General features: G+C 37.3%; 1 protein-coding gene across 2 annotated transcripts in view; it reads left to right on the top strand.

Moving 5' to 3' along the window:
• UVRAG (UV radiation resistance associated) overlaps window positions 1-23,915 on the top strand; it is a 297,755-nt gene that overhangs the window by 25,630 nt on the left and 248,210 nt on the right. Inside the window, exons 2-4 of one of the 2 annotated variants that reach the window (XM_029956115.1) lie at window positions 1,075-1,183; window positions 1,709-1,826; window positions 8,523-8,557. Coding sequence is in view for 1 of the 2 variants with exons in the window: in XM_029956114.1 (XP_029811974.1) it covers window positions 1,709-1,826; window positions 8,523-8,557 (153 nt within the window). In the remaining variant the exon portion in view is untranslated. The remainder of the gene's footprint in view (window positions 1-1,074; window positions 1,184-1,708; window positions 1,827-8,522; window positions 8,558-23,915) is intronic. The other variant, XM_029956114.1, reaches the window with a different exon arrangement.

Raw genomic sequence — 23,915 nt, forward strand, 5'->3', positions numbered from 1 at the left:
ACTAGTTGTTACTTAACCTTCTAATTTCTGTATAAGTCTAATTACATGAAATAGAAGTTGGGGTTCTGATTTTTTACTTTGCTTATCCATTTGGAGTGTCATTGTAACTACTGTATTGTAAATGATGGAAAATAATTGCATATGTTAAAAAAATAGTGTTATATTCTAAAAAAAATAAAAAATAAAGTTACAAAAAAAAAAAAGAAAATGGTATTTTAGATTGAGGGACTAGCATTAACAAAAGCCTGGAGCTAGGAACGGGCATGATCTTCATGGAACCTTAAGCATTCATGTGTGACTGAGGGGTTGGGTATGTGGAAGATCTGGTGAGAAGTAAGGATAGGATGTGGAGAGGTCAGACTGTACAGGGCTTTGAAAGCAATATGGAAATTTAAAAAAATATTTGCACTTTATTCTAGAGAATTTGGATAATATTTTTAGGTCTTTGAACAGAGGACCAAGATTGCAATCTTACAGCAAAATAGATGTGGTTATTGTAAATAGGTAATTTATTGGTTCCTGTTAATTTAAAATCTTGGGTGAGAGGGCTAATAAAAAATATATAGGAGGAGATAGTTGCTATAACCCAGGGTATGAAATGGAAACCATTGGCAGATTGTGGAAAAATAAGTCTTTCAGAGTAAGCCCTAGGAACTTTTCATAAATATATTTGGGGCTTTTCATACTTAGAGGATTAAACAAATTTATTAGACAATAACCTTCTCTATCAGAGAATCTTAATCACTAGATTGGGAGAAAAGATTAGATTGGTTTGCGCATGGAAAGAACTGTACTTTTCTGGCTGACTGCCCTTGTAATTGAAGATGGACTTACCTTAGTAGATTGGCTGTCTTTAAGCCTGAAGAGAGAGCTTTAAGCGTATTTTAAAACTGAGCACTTGATTTTTGTTTTTAAGTCTGAAAATAATTATCTGACAGAGGGAACTAGCCTTTGGAAATGAATCACTTGAGCATTGCCAACAACTTCTCTTTTTGATACGCTATTATTTGGCTGTCTGTTACCTTCCAGTTTTGTTGATTTCTGCTGTTGCTTATGGAGCATCTGTTTGCTTAGGGAGGCCTCTTTCCAACACATGGGACTCCAAATGATTTGTGCATCTTAGTTGGAGACATTGTTGGGAAGGAAGTCTGATCAGACAAGAGACTGGCTGGCTGTTGGTCAGGTGAGGATTTAATTTAAGCTCACAACAGTTGGGTTATTGGCTGGCTGGAGTGACCAGTGAGTTGTGTTTTGGCTAGGCATCTTTTCGTGGTGTTACAGACGACCTGGCATCTAGACTGAACAAGCAACTGGGGTAATTGTAAAGTAAATTGCATGCCTACTGGTATCCTTCTGAAGGAAGAAAGCAAATTACTACTTTATGTTCCAGGTTTATGTTCCAGGAAATGCTAATGCTATTTACAGGTATATAGCACTTCTATAACACTTATGTTCTCTGAAAATATTTTGTATCTCTTGTCATTTCATGCTCACAACCACCTCATAAGGGAGATAGGGCAGGTGTAATTCCTATTTGACAGAGGAAATACTGAATCATAAATAAGAGACTGGGTTAAGGTTGCTGGTTCAACAAATACATGAATGACTGGGATAGCTTAGCTATATTTCAATTTTGGATTGTAACTTTACAGAAAATTTTATGAGGAAAAAGCTGAATGTGTCCCTTTTTTTTGTTGTTAATTTTTAGCGGCGTCTTAGACACCTTCGGAACATTGCTGCTCGGAATATTGTTAATAGAAATGGCCATCAACTCCTTGATACCTACTTCACACTTCACTTGTGTAATACTGAAAAGATATACAAAGGTAAGAGAATCTGTGGACTTGCCCACAGATTGTTACATCTCATTTTTTTCTTTTGTGATACAAGTGAGTATCAGTGACTCGTTTGCTATTATTGTTGTTGGGAAGCAAAATTGTCATAATGTCTGAAAATATTTAATGAACAGTAGTTATGTATATCATATATAAAAGAAATATGGCTTTTGGATAGTTCTCAAATTGATAAATTTATCATTTATTTATGAATGTTGGCTATTAATGTTTTTATTCTAACAGATATCATTAAAATATATGAGTCCAGTATACAGTGTTAATTTTATTTTCTTTAAAATATAATTAATTGTTGAAATATTATGGTAAAATTAGGACCAGTTTCTGTCTTCTTATAATTCTGTCTTCTGTAATTCCTTATGAATATATAGTGTCATTTTTAGAAGAGTGCATGGTTTCCTTGAATTCATTTGCACATATTGTACTGTGGACTGCTCCCTAAGTGACAGTTCTAGAGAAGACCAGATATTTGATTCAAAACCATAAGCATCTTTTGAATACATTTTGGATGAGAGGTACTTGGATATAATCCATTGACCTATGTTGGGTGGTGTAAAGAAAACAAGTGGGGTGCATGACAGGAAGAGTGGATCAGGTTGCACTTACTTAGATAGTAGGTCTAGCTCAGCCATTTACTCACTGTGTGTCCTTGGACAAAGATCATGTCTTTTTGAACCTCACTTCTCCCATTTGTAAAGTGGAGATGATGCCTTATGAAATTGGCAAGACAGATTTTTATGAGAAACAACTGAGATAAGGTGATAACACTTGGTATGATGTGATTGACGGACTATTTGTATTGACAGAAAGTGGCCTTCTTTTAGTTAGATGTACTAACTAACGTCTTATTTGAATTTTGTCCTGTGGCAAAGATGAAAACTTCAAACAATGTCTTATCTTTTTGGTTTTAATTACTTTTAAAAACCATTATTGAAACAGTAGTCATTTAATACTGCATTTGTTTTTTTAATTTCAATACCAGTATATGCTCATTAAAAGATTCAGTCAGGAATTATATAGTGTAGCACAATGTAAATAGCATTAAAATAATTTTTAAGGGTGAGAAAATAGCATTATGTAACATAAACCACCACAACGTAAATAATATTAAAATGATTTTTAGGGATGAGAAAAAAGACTCCAAATTCTGTCATATAATTTTATTTCATTCTTTTTCATTGTAAACATTGCATTTTTAAGAAACAGCCATGTTAAACCGAATGATTAATGCTAGCTACTCTAACAAATACCACCAGTCTCCGTGGAGTAACATAAAACATTTCTTACCCTAAGTCTGGTGCGGGTGTTCTTTATCAGGCATGGTCTTGGCAGCTGTCCGCTAAGTGGTGACTCGGGTATCCAGGCTTCTTCAATTTTGGAATGCTGCTGTCATCAAAATCTGACTTTGGGCCATGGTGAGAGAGGAGGATTATTTGAGAGAGATTTTTATAACAGAAATGGCCTCCATCAATTCCATCACATTTGATTGGCCATAAATCAGTAGTGTAGTCCTTTTTAGATGAAGGACCGGGATATGTTGTCTTCCTGTGTGTCCAGAAGGAAAACGGAACAGTTTGGTCATTATTCGTCCTAGCAGTTTAAGCGTTTTTGCAGACCTCAGTGGTTTTATCATTAGCAATATATGACAGTGCCAGACTGTTTTACATTACATTACATTTTGAAATGTTTCTGTATAATCAGCTCTTGATTATCTTCATAAAACTTACATATTCTTACTCCAATGTTATCTTTGATGATGGTACTTAACAAAGTACTTAGCACATTTTACGTGTTTGGTAATTTGTAATGTTAACAATTGTAGTAGTTTCTAAGAAGAGAGTACTTATGGGTCTGGTTGATGACCATCTTGTAAAAAAGTTGTCTAAGTGATGCCATGGAAACAGAATGACATTTTTTGTTGTTTTGTTTTTTATCTTCTAGCTCAGATTACACCTTGAGTTTAGAAGTTATCACAGACTGTTTCTTAAAGTTCCCTCAGTGAAATGATCATTCCCATAGTTGGGGAATAGCTGGTATAGACCACAGGGAAGTCTCTGGTATTGGTGTTTGAGTCTGTCACTTAATTGGCAAGTCCCTTGGATAGGACATTTCGTTCCTCTTGTGAGCTTTGCTTAGTTTATCTCTAAAGTGAGAGAACTGACAATTCGGAGACTTACTCCTACTCCAAAATGTCATGGTTGAATGAAGTCTATCTATGGTCCCCTTGGGTGCACAAGTTGGACTTTATAACTTTTAACTACCATAGTAGGAGCCAGGAAGCTCTTTCTTCCACCTTACCTTATTGGACCTCTGATGACAAGCCCAAATTTTCATTTCATGATTATGTGGCCCTCGGTGTAGGATGGTCACAGTAGAGGGCCATTTGGATCTTCTCACAAAACCACTGTACCACCTGTTTAGTGACATCATTTCTTAGTTTTAAAAGAAAGTTTTTTTTGGGGGGTTGGGGGAGAGAATATTTGAAATACTGATCTTTAAGTTATTCTTTTATTTTGGCTGGATTCACATCAAATCCTAAGAAGTTATATGTGCAATTTTTTTTGACTTTTGACATCTTTTTTTTTTTAATGTTTTTTATTTATTTTTGAGAGACAGAGAGAGACAGTGCAAGCAGGGGAGGGTCAGAGAGAGAGAGGGAGATACAGAATCAGAAGCTGGCTCCAGGCTCTGAGCTAGCTGTCAGCATAGAGCCCGACGTGGGGCTCAAACCCATGAACCATGAGGTCATGACCTGAGCCAAAGCTGGATGCTTAACCAACTAAGTCACCCAGGCACCCCCCACTTTTGACATCTTTTAGTGCTCTTAGGAGATTGTCTGCTTTTTAGGTAGTTCAAATCATCACAGCCCCAGAGAACAAAGCCTTGTATTAATGGATGAAGAGCTAGGTTCTAATTGTGATTCCCTCTTAAACTTGGAATTTTTATAGAATCAAGTTTGTTCTTTAGACACAGTTCTTTTTTTTTACCCTGAAATGTGAGTGCCTGTCCTTTCCTGGAATGCCAGTCAGCTATTTGAATACATCAGAAGATTAACTGTATATAATCTAGAAAATTTTAGGTTAGTTTTGTTCACTGCACTTGGAACAATGCTTGGCACTTAGTAAGCCCTTGCATACTTTTTTCATTTAATTATTTGAATAGCTAATGCAGTCATGGTTCAAAATATACATAAAGGCTTAAAATCTTTCTTTCACCTGTCCCATCTTCCTAGTTTTTTACCCCAGCCTAAAAAGTACTCTTCAACATTTCTCGTTTCTCTTTACTGAGATTCTTTATGCAAATACAACTAAAAATAGTACCAAACTATATATATTTTAGTGCCTTCCATTTTTCACCTAAAATGTCTTAGGTGTTTTCCTATATTGTTCATAGAGAGCTTCTGTATTTTTTTTTCTGAATAGTTTTGCATTGAATAGATGTAACATAATTTATTTAACTGGCCTCTACTGGTGGGCATTTAGGTGGTTCTTGTTATATGCACAGTACTATTTTGAATAACTTCATAAGTACATTATTTTGTATGAGTGCTAGTTTAGGGGGTCAGTTTCCAAGAAGTGAAAGTACAAAGAATGTGTACTTATAGTTTCGGTAGACATTGCAGAATTGTCTTTGTTTACATTCCCACTTGGTGTATATGAGTGCCTTTTCCCTCACAGATTCACCAATAGACTGTGGAATCAAACTTCTGAATTTCTCCTCATCTGATAGGTGAAAAGTAATTTTATAGTATAGTTGAAGTTTGTATTCCTCCTTAATAAGTGAGGTTGAGGTACTAAAAAAAGCATTTGTTGAATGAATGGAATGCTGCATAACAACCAAAACATGCTGTTGAAACTATGCTGTACATTCTCTAATTGTTTTGTTTTGTTTTGTTTAGGTCTTACTTAGCATGGATAGAGAAGCATTTGTAGCTAAAGGTCCCTTTCATGTAGAAAGAGGTCTTGGATGACGTGAAAATTTACTTTTCAAATAGTTTTGCTTAAATTGAGCTAATAAAAATTAATAGAACTGTGTTAATAAAACTTATAGTTTATAAAGTGTTTTTGATTCACTATTTCATTTGAGCCTCACAGTAACCTTGTTATTTTCCGTTTGTCCTTATCCTTTGAAAGGTGAAGGAACTTTGTGGTCCAAAAGGTTAATTGATCTGTCTAGGGTAAAGCTTATAGGTAGATTGGGGACTGGAACTATTTTTTGGCTCTGAATTCTCCTCCATTCACTATTATGTTTTGCATCATGCTGCTAATTTTATTGACAATATTTTAGGTGTAACAGAATGGTGGACAGTGTAGGCCCATGCTAGAAATTACCCTGGACTCCATGATTTTGTATATTTAAATTAGCAAGTGCATTTTGAAGGTCTAATGGAGAAAGCAGAGTGTTTAGTTTCTTTTATACATATATTTATTCAGCGAAGTTTTGGAAGAAACTGTGATACTCTTCTTAAAGCTAAAGATACATATTTTGAGAACTGTCTAATTTAGACACTTTGCAGATTAAACTGAGGAATTCTCTAAAGAAAAGAGGAATATCTTTTTATCCCATTGATTTTAAGGTAGTACATGCTTGTAATAAATTCAAACAATACAAAAATATACTGAGTGTAAAATCAAAGTACTTTGTAATAAAAAAACATTTTTAAGCCCTTTTAGTTTTTTCTCCCTTAAAATAAACATGCTACATCTACAGTAGAATACACACACACACACACACACACACACACACACACACACACACACTTTTATAGTTAATTTAGGGTTGGAGTAATTGGTTAATCATTTGGGAAAATGTAAAAAGAACAATAGAGTTGTCTAATGTTGGGATTTCCACAAGTAAGATTGTAAATTGGTATAGTATTTTTAGAGAACAATATATCTATCAAATATAAGCTAGTTTTCCTTTAATCTTGCATTATGCTTCTAAATGTTCATCTTGTAGATTCAAGTGTTTAGGGTATATATCTCTAAATGATTGATTATTTATAACTTATTTGAAATATCTAAAAATTAGCAGTAACCTAAATGTTCATCAGTAGAAGAGTCCTCTTAAAAACAATTAGAATTATCCCTTTTCTTTTTTCTTTTTTCCTTTAAATGTTTATTTTTGAGAGAAAGAGACAGAGACAGAAAGAGTGCAAGCAGGGGAGGGACAGAGAGAGAGGGAGACACAGAATGTAAAGCAGACTCCAGGCTCTGAGCTGTCAGCACAGAGTCGACAAGGGGCTTGAACCCATGGCCCATGAGATCATGACCTGAGCCGAAGTACAACGCTTAACTGACTGAGCCACCCAGGCACCCCAGAATTATCCCTTTTCTTATTTTAAATAATTGTTCAAAATAGAAACGTAGAAACTGCCAAGTAGAAAAGTTAGCAGCCTAATTCTATCACCTAAGATAACATTATTAACATAATTATAAAAATTTGGATCCCATTGTAAATTCTATCTTAGAATTTATTTCCCCACTTAATACATGTGACCATCTCTCCACAGAATAAAATAATCATCCTTACCTTTTTTCTTTTTAAGAAAGACAAACTTACAGTAGTATAAATAGTGTGTCAGGAAGTGCTTTAACCAAAAGAGCTTGCCCATAAGAGCTTTGTGTGTGCAGCCCTGCTATTCGTTTATTGCCTGACTAGTTGTAAGCTGCAGTCATTAGCGGCCTTCTTTGACACGGGTCTCTATATTTGTTTCATCTATACTATTGCATACTTTATATTTTTAAGTTCATTATTTTTAAACTTATGTTTAAGTAAAATTGTTCATTTAATTAAGAAATATTTATTGAGTGTCTACTCTGTGCCAGGAATGGTTTTACATGCTGAGGAGACAGGAGTTGTACAAAACAAATGCTACTGTTCTTTCAGAGCTTACAATTGGGGGGGGGGGTTGATGAATATATGAAACAAATTCAAATACATAAAAAGAAAGTGTGTCTGTGTATCACCTAAAATCATCTCCATTACCAGTGGTATGTGCATCACACCTGGAAAATTTCTCTTATGGCAACACAAGGATACCAGGGTCCTTGTAAGCTTTGGAGAGACAGAGCCTCACATGGTGACTTCAGCAGGGTCAGAAGAGGCAGTGTTTGTGTGAACGTCTGACACATTTCTCTCTCTTGATTGTGCCTTCAGGTTTTGTAACATGTACAGTATACTTGGAGGTTTGTAGAATCATGAAATTTCAAGGCTCACAAGAGGACCTTTGCTTATGAGTCTAATTCTCTAAGTTGTCTAATGAGAAATGGGCTCAAGGAAATTAAAGAGACAGAATGTCCATTCCGCAGTACCATGATGGACGATCATATTAGAGATATTTGAGAAAAAGAGACCAGATGGAATCAGTTTTTGCAGAGTGGCAATAAAGTAGGAGAGAAGAAAGTCTAACTTTTTAAGGGCTTAAATTTGTATCTGAGGTAAAATTTACTAAATTAAATCTTAACAAACCTTGATTTTCCTTTAAAATCTTTTACTTTTCATTTCTTTTGATAGAAAGAAAACTTTTTGCATAAAATATAGAGAAATTAGATTCCTTGAAAATATTATAAATGTTTTACTAGAACATATGTTAAAAATTTACAGGAATAAGAATTAATGAGCTTATTTTCTTTCATATCACTTATTGTTTTTTTTCTTCTTTTCCAGAATTTTATAGAAGTGAAGTGATTAAGAATTCCTTGGTAAGTTTGCTTTCTGACAGGTGCACTTGACTAAGCCTACAACTCCTGTTTCAGAAAATGCTGAGACAGAAGTTCAAATTCAGTTCTGGTATTACGATATTTCTACAGTTAAATCTTCACTTGGTTATTGCTTCAATTTCCATTGATTTATTTTGCTGTATCTTTTGTGCTTAGAAAATGCCTGGCACATAGTAGGTGCTTGATAAATGTTTGCTGAATGAAGTGATATTTTCTCTGTTAAAACTTCAATTTTTTAAAATTCAAATTCTGTAATTCTTTCAGTTCTATTCACTGTAGAGGGTTTTTTTTTTTTTGACTGTATGACTTAACCAAACATAATAAATGATGTCTTTATTTAGATATAGTTCTTACAAATTTCATGTTAGGGCCATTGTATAGGATCCTTGCACTTGTTTTTTAGTGATGACATTGCTAAGTTAGAAAGTTTGAAGCATCCTACTTTAGATAATGTATACATGAGATATTTGTATAAATGGCTCAGTTTATTGGGCCATGTTGACAAAAAAAAAGCCTTATGGTAATTTTAATAGCCTTTTAATGGTCCAAGACCATTCTGGATTTGGCCTGCATCTACTTTTTCCACCTCATCTCTTAATACTTTTCCTTACTCATTGTGTTCCAGACATACCTATTTGTTCAGTGCTTTAAACATGCTAAGCCTGTCTTATTTCTTATGTCCCCAGCTCTTTGTTTTGCTGAAGAAGTCTCTGAGGTTTCAGTTATAGAACTTTGGTGAGGCTTTCTAGGACTATTCCATTGAAAGTGGTTGCCTTTCTCCTAGTCACTCTTTTTACATCACCTGTTTTGTTTTCTTTAGAGCATTCATTATTCTTGGAAATTCTTATTCACTTGTTTGTGTTGATTATCTCCCACCTACTAGAGAACATAACCATGAGAGCACAGACCTTGCCTAGAGTCTAGAATAGTATAGATGCTCAGCAAATACTGTTAGATGAATAAATAGATATTTGTGATGTGTTTTGTTTACATAATCCTTTTATGCATGTATTCCAATCTGTACAGTAGATGGGGTAGGTCTTAAGAAACTGACATCCAGAGAGGCCCAACAAATTTTGCAGTCATGTGACTGCAGGACCAGATCCCAAGTACACACTTCTGTCTTTAGGTCTCTGCTACTCTTTCCTCTTTATTAAGCTGCCTTCTAAATATCTCTAAAATAGCATAATAAATTTGGCTCCTAGGCCAGACAGTTTCCTTGAGCCCACCTCTGGGGAGCTCCAATCTCCAGTATAGCTCTTATTCTATATATATTAAATGATGTATGTGAAATCATTAGCACCATGCCTAACATAATAGTAGCTAATGAGTCAATATCAGTTTCTCTTCCTCTCCTTGCTCAGGTGAAAATAAACGTGTCCTACAGACCAGGGAGAGCTGGGGAGGAGTGGGGGGTTTAAGGGGCAGATAGAATAGAATTTCACCTTGATTTATTCTACCCCCACCCCCTTTGATAATCAAAACCCTTATTGGGAATGGTTTTACAGTATCCCATTGCTTTTTCTCTGGATTAGTGTCCTAATGAACCCTGTACTAATAGTGCTCCTTTAGTGTATTGTTCTTTATAGTTGGTATTGTATTTACTTGCTATCTCTTGTCTTTCAAGTTCATATTTTTAAACATCATCTCTTTGAGTGTAAACTCTTCAACCCTTTTGGGCTCCTATCTTCCATTGCTTCTGAACTGCCTGTGAGGCTGGGAATCTTCATCCCTGGTGTACTTAGATTGAATACATGTTTTATAAAAATACTGTAGAATGGATTTCAGACAAGGGAAAGGTTTGGACAAAAGACTTCTAAAGTCCTTTCAACTTAAAATTTGTACTATAGCTGTTTCATGGGTATGCCACTTAACAACATTTGCTGATTGTAATTGTTCATGAACATTCATCTCCCAAAGTAGATGAAAGCTTTGGGAGGTTGAGAGCCTGCTTGACTTTCTTTATGTCCCTCTAGCTCCCGGTGCACTTCTTGGGAGTTATTTGATACATGTTGGTTTGTTGATGTTTCCTATTAAGGATATTCTGTGAGATTATGATATTTCTGGCAAGGATTGTTTTTTCTTTCTTTTATAGCTTAATAGAGGTTTGATAAACTGCAATTCATTTTTTCTTTTCTTTTGGAAAGGACTCTTCCTTCTTTGCTTTTTGCTAAATCATTGTGACCAGTTCAGATTAATGGGCATTGGGTATTACAGGAATCAGCAACTCTCAGAGAACATGCTGGAGATGGCACATTGTCACCTCTCTTCTTGCTGTTTCTGAAGAACCACAGATTAGCAGAATTTGTCATTTTTTTCCTGCTTAGGAGTTTGTGATTTTTTTTTTAATGGTTTATTCTTTTTTTGAGAGACAGAGACAGAGGACGAGTGGGGATGAGGCAGAGAGAGAGAGAGGGAGTCACAGAATCTGAAGCAGGCTCTAGGCTCTGAGCTGTCAGCACAGAGCCTGACATGGGGCTTGAACTCACAAACTCCAAGATCATGACCTGAACTAAAGTCAGACGCTTAACCAACTGAGCCACCCAGGGGCTTAGGAGTTTGTGATTTTTAAGCTGTTGTAATATTTGCTGAATAAAATTAGTAACTTAATGCTCTTATTCCTCCTGGTTACTGGTTGTGTGTGGCACGTAGAAGGTGCTCAGCAAATATTTCTTAATGAATGGATTCCTCTAGTAGTATGTTTATTGACTGACTTCTAAGTTGTATCCTGAATGCACAGTCTTCAATTAGGTATTAAAGATTAGGTAAGGTATGCTTCATTTATTTCTAGCTGAAGCTTTGGGTAAATTTTCACTCTGGTGAACTAAGTTGAACTCTGGTAAGTTTGTGAATATTCTTTTTTATTCATATAACTTTAAGACTTCAGCTCTTTTCCCTAGGTTTATATTTTTATTTTGGTCTCCAGACCAAAGTGGCCAGTTTTGCCATTGTGATGTCAAAGGGAATATGGAAAAATGGACACAAGATGAAAAAGAAGTGTTTTGCCCAAAAACTAGATTAAACTGTCCTTATGTACCTATTCTATGTCCTTATGTACCTATTCTATGCATCTTTCTAACTCTAGAATACAGATTAATACTGCAATGCTGGCAGTGTTTTGTGCACTGTCCAGACATTTTTCACTGGCCACATGTGGCCACTGAGCACTTGAAATGTGGTTAAGTAATACTGGGGAACTAAATTTTAAATTTTATTTAATTTTAATTTAAATAGCTACAAGTGGCTAGTGTATTGGACAGCACAGTCTGGATGCTTTGAAAAACTTTCTTATAATTTATAACATTAGCAGGAAGAGATTTCCCTTTTTGTGTGCTTTGCAAAAATAAAATTTTATTTTTTAAAAAATTTTTAGTGTTTTTAAATTTTTTTATTTTTGAGAGAGACAGAGACAGAGCACTGGCAGCGTAGGGGCGGAGAGAGAGGGAGATAGAATCTGAAGCAGGCTTCAGGCTCTGAGCTGTCAGCACAGAGCCTGAGGCAGGGCTCAGACCCATGAACTGTGAGATCATGTCCTGAGCCAAAGTCTGACACTTAACTGACGGAGCCACCCAGGTGCCCCCCACTAGTACCATTCTAAAGCTGTAATAGCTGTTCATGTGGCTGTTTTAGCTTCTTTAATGCATATGATAAACCTTATAAAGGCAGGGAGCTATGTGCTTCATTTTTATGACCTCTGTAGTCATTGTATTGTGTTTGGTTTGTATTTGGCAAACAAGTAAGAAAAGAGAAAATAGCCTAATCCAAGATGTCAGTTGTAATATTGACCATTTTTTTTTAATGTTCACCAATAGAAATAAACACTTCTAATTAAACTGAAACACAGGGCCTTTGTAATAGTCCTGGATGAGTTTTGATTCAATCTTCCTAGCTTCTTGTTACTTTGAAATTTCTTTTGCCTTTCCAACATATTTATTTAGCAGTCTTTCCTTCTTTTAAGTGTCTTTTTTGGCCTGTGATGGGAATCTTTTGTAAGTATCTCAGTTATAAAATATAAATATACTTCCTCAATTTGTAGGAATTTCATTTAGTCTTACAGAAGAGGATGGATAAAGTTTTTTTCTTCATTGACAAATACTTCTCTAATACCAAATTCATGTTTTGTTGCTCTGTGTTTGTGCCTTTTTGTCTACATAAAAACAATACTTTTTATAGAAACTTAACCTACATAAGGAAGAGTTTATATATCTTAAGTATACAACTGGGTGAATTTTCTGAAATTGAATATACTCGTGTAACCAGCGCACAGGTCAAGAAATAGAATATTTTTAGTGTCCCAGCAGCCCCCTCGTGCCTTCTTCAGTTACTGCTACTGTCCTGAGTTAACATCATAAAAAACTTTTACCTACTTTTAAACTTTATAGAAATGAAATCATACAGTATGCATTCTTTTGTGTCTGCCTTCCACTTTATAAAAGTCTCAACTATATATTCTAAGAGTCATTCATATTGAGTATATTTGTAGTTTGTTTTTAATATTGCATTGTGTGAATGTACCAGAATGTATTCATTTTTCTGTTGATAGGCATTTGGTTAGTTTCTAGTTTTGAGCTACTATGAATAGTGCTGCTGTGAATGTTCTCCTATGTTATCTGTTGGTTGAACGCGTGTGGACATTTCTGTTGAGATGCATATCTGAGAGCGGACCTGCAGGGAGTATGCATGTGATCGCCTTCAGAATACAATGCCAAACAGCTTTCCCAGACTATTGTTTCATTTGCAGTCTGGCCAACAGTCTATCAGAGTTCTGGGTTATTCTACAGTGTTGGAATCACTTGCCGCTTTTTCAATCTTTTGAACTAAAAGGTATGATAGATTTTTGGTTGTTTCAGTTTATACGAGGAGAGATATTTTAAATGACAATTAACCTCCGCATGTGTGCCTAATTTAAAAGAGTTGATATTAAAAACAGCCGTTTTAAGGTTGTGCTTGTAGAGACAGTGACTCATGATGACTGCCACCTGGTGGTCAAAAATTGTAGAACCTTATGGATCTAATATTTCTAAAATTAAAATGCTTCTTACAATGGGAAGGCAAGTGCATGTTAGAATTGATGATAAATTGGGGATGCCTGTGTGGCTGACTGGGTTAAGCATCTGATTCTTGACTTTGGCTCAGGTCATGATCTCATAGTTGGTGAGATTGATCCCTGTGTCAGGTTCTATGCTCAGGGTGCTCAGCATGGAGCCTGCCTATCTGTCTCTTTCTGCCCCTTCCCTACTCATGTGCTCGCTCTCTCGCTCTCTCTCTCAAAAATAAAGAATGATGATAAATTGTGGAGTATGTTATTTGGTAATAAAGATAATGGAGTAAAATAAAGCAGAATCAGTATCTGGCAGGCATGGTTGCTGTTTGTCTCTGGTAGTCATATAGATGAGATCATTTGAACAGACAATTGAAAGAAGTGAGGGAACAGACTATGTGCCTTTGTGGGGAAAGACTGTTGCAGACCGAGAAACAGGAATGTACAAAAGCAGGAGTGTACCTGAGGTTTTCAAGAACTGGCTAAGAAGCTAGTATGGCTTTGTGGAGTGGGGTGAGCAGGGGTGGTTTGACGTCGTGCTAGGCAAGCATGACAACAGGGGCAAAGGACTGAGGATCAGCGCAACACAGGAAATGCCCTGGAGAGATAGGGCATGATGGTCAAGGTCTGGCAAGCGGGAGACAGATTTGGGCAAGGATACAGTTACAAGTCACACAAAATTAGGAGTGTTTGGTAGGAAAAGACACTCAACTATTTCATTTATCTACTTTCTGATATCCCTAGCATAGTGCTTCATCCAGAGAAGTCCAATAAACGTCTATTGCATTGAGTAACTGAATAATCCACCTTCGACAGGCTAGATGGTCTCCAAGTTACAAGTCACGAGACATAGTTTCTCAGATACATTTAGTATAAACAGTCGTCAGTGTATGCTTTAACTTTAAAGGTATCTAGCTTCAGCTAGCCTGTCACACCCTCCAAACCATTTGTTAACTCTTGGATTATTTTTTATTTATTATTTTTTTTGGTTCAGGAGGAGACTAGATTGAAGGGTCATGGGTTAATTAATAACTAACATGGTTGAAGCAACAAGAATGGAAGTACCTAAATTCTCTAACATTGATTTTACATATTTACAGAAGTACAGATGAATTCTATAAAGAATCGACATGTACCTGTCTTTAACAATTATAAAGTTGATCATTAGATACTTTTGCAAAAAGGAGGTTTTTAAACTTTTATTACAAAACTGAGAATTTCATAGTGGGAGTAAGAGTGGTGATAGTTTGTGTGTGTGTTGAAATTTCCCTGTACCTGTGTGTTTCTTTAATAAATAGGAGGCATCAGTTTTGAAGTACCCACCTGTGATTCAGGTAGTGTGTTGGACACATGATGTACATTGTTTCTTATCCTGATAGCAGTGCTGCAAGCTAAGGAACATACTGGTGTGATAGGGAAGCTGAGGTTCAGACAGACTGAGGAACTTGCTCCAGGCCCCCAGGCTGGTTGTGACTCGTGACTTGTAAAACCGACATTGGAGGCCCCGTTCTTTTACAGCATTGTGCTCCCTTTACATCACATTTCCTTCAGCTTCCTTCCTTCAACTGATTAAATGTTTGCTAGAGGCCTAGTAGAGGTCAGTGATAGGCCTTCTAATTGAATAAACAAAGTTCTAGAGGCTGTATTTTTAGGGAAAGCATGTGACATAATTATGAGAACCATAAACTTTGGTTGGAATTTTGACTGCCTGAACGGTTTGTAACTCTTTGGGGAAAAAGCTGACAGAACAGTATAAATATTTTTTGTGAATTACTGAGTGATTGTCAAACCAAGTTTATGTGTCAGTTGAATTGTGAACAGATGAATTAACATTTCGTCTCTGTGGGTATGTGTACATGAGAAGAGAGTTGGGTCCTCTTGATTATGCCAAATTCCGTAATCCCGTGTTAAACTGCATCATATACAGGGGTTTCTAACCTCTGTCTGGTCAGCTACCTGACATGGAGGAAGACTAAGGTAATTGACACATGCAGTTCTAAAACCCGGAACAATGGGAGTCTTTGAAAACGTGAAGGAGTGTTATTTATCTCACTTTAAGAGAGGATGGCTAGAAGAGGTGTCTGACAGAAAGTAATTCCTAAGTCAAGATGTGAAGGGTGAGTAGAGGTGAATTAGAAGGAAAGAGATGATTGGGCCGAGAAATTACTATTATTTATAATATCAGCAAGCGGTTCCCGAGAGTTATCGTGTATTTTTCTGAGAAATTTTATGATTTAAGTTGTGTTTCTTTTTAATTTTTTTTAACATTTATTCATTTTTGAGAGGCAGAAAGAGACTTAAGAGACAGAACACGTGTCAGGGAGGGGCAGAGAGGGAGAGGGTGACAGAGAATCAAAGCAGGCTCCAGGCTCTGCGCTGAAAGCAATGCAGGGCTTGATCCCACAAACTGTGAGATCGTGACCTGAGCCAAAATCAAGGGTCAGATGCTTAACCTACTGAGCCCCCCAGGCGCCCCTTAAGTTGCGTTTCTTATAAGCATACATTTGCTATTGAGTGATAAGAACAGTGATATTTTGTGAATGTTTTGACATTTTTGTACAAGTGTGTTTCTTTAATAAATAACCAGTCATTGAGCAGCATTCTGGAGAAATTGTCCTGGTAAAATAATGATTTTGGCTTGTCTTCTGGGTAGTTAGTAGGCAGTGAACTTTTCAAAGCCATAAATATCCTGATATTATGCCCCTGTACTTTAAGCGGATATGGTATAGGTTCCTAGATGATCTTAGTACTTGAATAATTCATTCCATCTAGAAAACGGGCTGACATGTATAGGTTAAATATAAATAAAAATCATCTGGGTCTTTAAGTAATAAATTAAATGGGCAATAAAATCTTTGAACATCTGGCAGACTGTATCTGCCTGTGTCTGAATGTACTGACTCGGGAGTTACCACTCGTTTTCTGGCTGCTATTTGGTGGAAATATAAAGGACGTCATTATCATGAGAAGACTGACAATAGCTGTGCTGTGTTACTGTTGTGTTGGCTTAGAAAGGAAACCCAGCTCATCTATTTAATTATATGAAGTAACATAAGAATGCTACCTTCACCTTCAAAAGCTTCTAATTTATTAAAAAAATTTTTTTAATGTTCATTAATTTTGAGAGAGAGAGATTGAGCAGGGGAGGGACAGAGAGAGGAAGACAGAATCCTTAGCTGGCTCCGCACGGTCATCACAGAGCCCGATGTGGGGCTTGAACCCATGAACTATGAAATCATGCCCTGAGCCGAAATCAAGAGTTGGGCGCTTAACTGACTGAGCCACCCAGGCGCCCGTCTAATTTATTTTAGAATGAAGTATTTACAGATAATTAATGCAACAACTGCCCCTAGAGTCATTCCTCTCCCCCACGCAGTATGGCTATGCAGATGTATTTACCAAGTCTTTTTTCACTTTGGAAAAGGTCATTCTTTCATGCTTTCTCTGGTACTTTATCATTCTGAGAGTGAGAATTTGAAATTATACTATGTCATATTCTAGAGCACAGGTACCTTTGTTGAGAGGTCATCTTACACAGAGGAGAGGAAATGGCTGCCTTTTCAGGTGGTATAATTTGAAGGCCAGGAAGATTCTCCAACTCCTGCTCTTTAGACTTTAAGGCCTAAAATTATATCATGAAGAGATACCTTTATTTGCTTTATCTCTGCAAACTTCTCCTTAAAAAAATTTTTTTTTAATGTTTATCTATTTTTAAGAGAGAGACAGAGAGAGACACAGAATCTAAGCTGTCAGCACAGAGCCTGACACGGGTCTTAAGCTCTGAATGGCAAGATCATGACCTGAGCCGAAGTCGGACGCTTAACTGACTGAGCCACCCAGGTGCCCCAGCAATCTCCTCCTTTTAAGATGCTCTATTTTTTCTGCTATTGGGTCTTTAGGGAATATAATTTCATGACTTTTTATTGAGATCTAGCACACATGGAAATAAAGGACACAAATAATAGCTTGATGAATTTTTAAAGGGAACAGATCAATGTAACCAGATCGAGAAATAGAACCCTATGGGGCACCTGGGTGGCTCATTCAGCTAAGTGTCCGACTTCGGCCAGGTCATGATCTCGTGGCTCATGAGTTAAAGCCCCACATTGGGCTCTGTGCTGACAGCTCAGAGCCTGGAGCCTGCTTCAGATTCTGTGTCTCCGTCTCACTCTCTGCTTCTCCCCCAATCATGTTCTGTGTCTCTTGCTCTTAAAAAATGAACAAACATTAAAAGAAAAAAAGAAATAGAACATTGTCAGCACTCCTTATGTTCTTCTAATCACTGCCTCCTTCCAAGGAGAACCACTGTCCTAACTTCTAGCACCATCAATTAGTTTGGTTTGGTTTTGAGCTTATCTATCATCTATCTATCTATCTATCTATCTATCTATCTATCTATCTATCTATCTATTTATCTATCATGTATAAGCATCATTATATATGTGAGATTCATCCATATTGTTCCATGTAGTAGTTCATTAAATCTAATGACATGTTTTTTGGTGAATATGTGTATGTTCATTTCCTTTAGGTATATATTTAAGTCTGGAATTTTGTGGGGACATAGTTATTTTCAGCTTTTGTGGATACTGCCAAATAGTTTTTCAAAATGTTTATACCAGTTACATCCCTACTAGCTGTGTGGGGTTTTTAGTTGCTCTACATCCTTGCTCAAACTTGGTATTATCTATTTTAAAAATTTTAGCCATTCTGGTTAGACAGTGGTATTGCATTACTGTTCTAATTGAGAACCTTTTCCAGTTCTATGCTTTTGTTGACCATTTAGGTATTCTTTTTTTTTTGATAAATTGCATATTCTGGAAAAATATGCCAATTAATGCCAATTAGGAATAAACAAATTCTATGCAAGACATTGACTTTTTTTTTTTTTAGTTTATAGGATATATTTGATCTAGTTTAAGTAGCTCTTTTTTCATGCTTCCTATTTTTGATTATTCAAGGATAGTGGAGTTGGTGGTCTGTTGAATTCCAGTTAGGTGAAATGTTATCATTTGAATTTTTCATATCTACATCATATTTTGTTTTTGTTTTTGTTAGTTTCCCTGCCTTCGCCTTTCTTATTTAGGGAACATTTACCTATTTTATTTATGTTTTTCTTGTTGACTCAAGGTTATCATGAGGAACATCACATCTTATACTAGAGTCTCCTTCAGGGGCTGCCGGGGACTGAAGCCCAAATGCTTTGTGCTAAATGATCCCTGGCAGCATGGCCTACCTCATACACGAAAGTTATCTGCCGTTGTCCTGTCTGTTTGTTTGTTTTCTTTTTGTTTTTCATTGTTATCATGTCTTTAAAGTCAGATGTGCAGACTTTGACTTCCTGCCTCAGATATATATAACCAAATGTGTGACCTTAGGCAAGTTACTTAATGGTTTATAGTACATCAGTATCTCTTTTGAAAAATTGGGATAATGCTGTCAACTCACAGGACTCTGAGGGTTTCAAGATAAAGTATAGCCTATCTGTAATGAATGATTCACTATTGTAGTAACATTTTAACTTGTGCTGTCATGTTTACTTTTTTGTGTCTCAGCCCTGCTCAGGTGTACATGAGGTGATGGAGCAGTGAGAGCAAGTGTGAGGGCTGTGAAGGGACCCCGATTCCTCTTGCCCAGAGAGTAGGGCACAGGGAGAGAGCAGCGTCCTCCCTTCCTCTTTCTGCCTCTGGCTGTGGGATCTACTAACATAAGGAAATTATTGACAATCTCTTAAGGTCCCTTTTGTTCTAAATTCTGTCTTCTGTGATTTGGTAGGGAAAAAAAAACCAAGAACCAAATACACAAAAAAGAACATGAGAGGAATTTTAGAGACCTAGGTTCAAATTGTGGTGCTATGTTTACTAGGAGCCCTAGCTATTGTGTTTCATTGATTGTAAGGTGCACAGTTTTTCACAGTTTAATACCTTTGAAATCTAGATGCATCTTAAAATCGTTACTACTTTTTTTAATGGCACATAAAATAATGATACTTCTTATAATTGGTGGTATCTCAGACTTGATGAAATATGATATTTTGTCTTTTAACTAATTAGGTTAACAGGTTGTCTTATTTACTGCAGGTGGACTTATCATTGAGATGAACAGGACTGTTTTATTAAGTAGATTAGCTACTTCTGTCTAATGCTAGGATAGGCTTTCTTCTGTGTCCTTTTCATATGTTATCTGACTTTATGTAGTACCTATCACTAATAAGTGTTAATGGCAGCTATTACTATAATTATGGTTATTCTGTTTAAGCTTCATAACTGTGAAGTGATAGTTGGTCTGGTCTCTGTAAGTGAGTATTCTAAGATACAGAGGGGGTTATGTGGTTTCAGAGTATAGTTTAATTCAGCACTTGCCTCTCTGCCATATAGTGCCTCAGCCCTGCTTGACAGGCCAAAGGCTGGAGTTAAATGACTTCATAAGCTGTGGTTCTGTTTGGTTGATTGCCGCTGTTGCATCCACATTTCTAGTGATTGCTTTGGTGTCTGCAAGGCTTACTGACTGGTCCGTTTGTTCTCTGCCCTTGTTTAGCAGGGCTGCTAAGATGGTTACAGTAGAGTGGATCCTGGGGGCCACACAAGAATGGAATTCTGTTGATCTTGGGTTAAATTTGTGGGTGGCTAGAATTTAGTGTTTTTAATGATTCAATATAAAACTGATTGCATGAATGTGCTTACTATGTTATCATTGTGCTATTTATTGATGGTCTTTCAGTATCCTCAGACATCCATATCAATTGATCAGACATCCATTCACTAATGCAGCAAATACTTATTGAGTGCTTACCGTAGATTTTTCAAGCTTTGAAGATCTTGTGAACAAATCAGTGTTTCTGTCAGAGCTTTTACGTTAGTGGAAGGAAATCATGCAATAAAAATATCAAACTAGATGTGAAAAAGTATATCAGATGTAAAGTGCTGTGAAATTGAAGTCGTGTCTTACCTCCAGAAATTTCAACAACCAAACCCACAAGACACATGCATCAGTATAGCTCCCAGAGCCAAAGCAAGCATGACCCTACTCCCCTCCCTGCTTTGGTCAGAAAAATGACTGTCACAGAGCCAAGAACAGTTACTCTTGTATGAGGACTGTTTGACTGATTTATATTATATTAAAATTGTTAATTTACTCAGATTGATTATATTTACATTTAGCAGTGAAAGCCCTAACATTTAAGATAGGGGAAATAAATGAAGTTAATCAGGGTGTTGTAGTTTGATTCTATTGATGTCATTAAAGCTCCTTAACATTTGGACTTTTCAGAATGTTACAACTATCTGAATGATTCACTTAATGAAAAATAAAGTTTTTTCAGGGCATAAAGTTCTTACCTTAAAACCTTTCTCCCCATATTGTACAAAGAACAATGTACTCCATGGCAAGACATAAAACATCCTTCAGGTTAAAAAAAATTTTTTTTAACATTTATTCATTTTGGAGAGAGAGAGACAGAGTGTGAGCAGCGGAGGGCAGAGAGAGAGGAAGACACAGAATCCGAAGCAGGCTCCAGGCTGTGAGCTCTCAGCACAGAGCCCGATGCGAGTCTTGAACTCACAAATGCGAGATAATGACCTGTGCCGAAGTCGGCCTCTTAACTGACTGAGCCACTCAGGTGCCCCCAGTTTTTTTTTAAGATATTTTAAATCATTATTTTTAAGTAATCTCTGTGCCCAACATAGGGCTCAACTGATGGCTCTCACGAACCTAAGATCAAGAGTTGCATGCTCTACCAACTGAGCCAACCAAGTGCTCCAAAGATCTTTCAGTTTAATACCTTGTTTATTTCTTGAGCTTTGTGTACTGTTAACTCCTGCATGCATTCCAGTTGTCTTAGCTCCCTGACCACATCTAACTACGTCATACTGCTGGACCTTTGTTGATGTTGTTCCCTGTGCCTGTAATTCCTTATTTTAACTTGGGGAGATCCTGTTTGTCCTTTAAGAGCCAAGGTTCACAACCTCTGTGGTGATGTCTTTCCCGGATTCTTTTAAAGTATATTTACTCCCTTCTGTGCTGTGTAACCTTTTACATAATTTTTTTACTGAATTTTTCATGAAATAATGTAATTATTTAAATAGAGGTTTGAATCTAATAATTTAGAGGTATTTTGAGGGCATTGTTTATGTGTAGGTTCTTAATAATTGTGCATTAAGTATTGAATAAATAGATGAATTACCATATGGGGCCATATTAATGAGGAATTAGAATATATCCTCCTAATGACAATAAATAAGCAGCAAAATTCAGAAGTACTGGTGGTCATTCAGAGGAGCTACATGCAGGATGGACTTGGCTTCTAGGGCAGGATAGGGCAGGCCAGTGCTCAGGAGAAGCCTGGAGAACAGGCAAAGCTATTCTCTGTGAGGGGGACTAATGCATCGAGATGGCTAAGGGATCTATTTCTGCTGGCTTCAACTGGAGAAGAGCTAAGTCTTTTCCGGCCTTGTCAGGATGGAGAAATCGGAGCCATCCTGGGCGTTGTCATCTGTTGAGCCCCTACTTGTGTGTTCGGTGCTTTGGGGTATGGTCCTATGAGGAAGAATTATCCTCTCATTTTACAGAGAAGAAAATAAACCCAGGGAGTTGATACAGATTTCTCCAGCTCACCACACTAATGTGGCCTCATTTGGTTGGTTGGTTTTTTTGGTTTTAAGACCATTATGGACCCACGTGGGTCCTGGCCCTCTTCTCCCTGCATTCACACTCTCCCTGGGTGACCTGGCTCATGACATGGCTGCCACTTCCACCCTTATCTCTCTTCTGGGTTCCAGACTGCCAACCTGATGTCCATGCTCACATATCCCAAAGGCATTTCACTCCTGGCATGTTCAAGAGCGGACCCCTGGTTCTCTTTTCTTTCCCACCCACGCCGCCCCCATTCCGTATCCCTTAGCCTCTGCCAGCCTCCCCCCTGCACAGAAAACGGCACATCATCTGCCCAGTTGTTTGAGGCAGAAATCCAGGAGACCTTCTAGATTCTTCCCTTACCTGTCAACCCATCAGCAACTCCTGTCACATCTTGCACCAAAACCCATCTCCCTTACCTGCCCCATGTCCATTCTCCGCCTCCCAGACCATCACCTGCCGGCACCACTGCGGTGGCCTCTGTCCTGACATTCCTCCTGCTCTTACTATTTTCTTCACTCAGCAAATGGCCATCAGGTGCTCATGTACTGTTTACAGGTAAACCTCATTTTATTGCACTTCACTTTACTGTGCTTCACAGATAATGTGCTTCTACAAATTGAATGTTTATGACAACCTGGCAAGTTAAGCAAGTCTGTCGGTATCATTTTTCCAAAAACATTTGCTTACTTTCTGTCTCTGTGTCATGTTTTAGCAATTCTCACAATATTTCAGTTTTCATTATGCTTATCCTTGTTATAGTGATCTGTGACATTGCCATCGCAGTTGTTCTGGGCCACCATGCACTGCACCCATATAAGACAGTAAACTTAATTGATAAATGTTGTCCATGTTCTGACTGCTCCACCGAACAGTCCATTCCCTCGCTTCTCTCCCTCTCCTTGGGCCTCCCTATTCCCCCCAGACACAGCAATATTGAGATTACGCCAGTTAATAACCCTACAATGGCCTATTAAATGTTCAAGTGAAATAAAGAGTCACATGTCTCTTACTTTACATCACAAGCTAGAAATGATTTTTTTGTAGTTTTTTTTCTTTTAAATAGTTTATTGTCAAATTGGTTTCCATATAACACCCAGTGCTCTTCCCCACAAGTGCCCTCCTCCATGACCGCCACCTCTTTTCCCCCTCCCCCTCCAACCCTCGGTTCGTTTTCAGTATTCAATAGTCTCTCAAGTTTTGTGTCCCTCTCTCTCCCCAACTCTTTTCCCCCTTCCCCGCCCATGATCTTCCATTAGGTTTCTCCTGTTCTCCTGTTAGACCTGTGAGTGCAAACATATGGTATCTGTCTTTCTCTGCTTGAATTATTTTCCTTACCATGACACCCTCGAGGTCCACCCACTTTGCTACAAATGGCCATATTTCATTCTTTCTCATTGCCATGTAATACTCCATTGTATATATATACCACATCTTCTTGATCCACTCATCAGATGATGGACATTTAGGCTCTTTCCATGATTTGGCTATTGTTGACAGTGCTGCTATGAACATTGGGGCACATGTGCTCCTATGCATCAGCATTTCTGTATCCCTTGGGTAGATCCCCAGCAGTGCTGTTGCTGGGTCATAGGGGAGTTCTATGGATAGTTTTTTGAGGAACCTCCACACTGTTTTCCAGGGTGGCTGCACCAGTTTACATTCCCA

This window comes from Suricata suricatta, chromosome 11 (genome assembly GCF_006229205.1).
Source record: "Suricata suricatta isolate VVHF042 chromosome 11, meerkat_22Aug2017_6uvM2_HiC, whole genome shotgun sequence".
NCBI lineage: Eukaryota > Metazoa > Chordata > Mammalia > Carnivora > Herpestidae > Suricata > Suricata suricatta.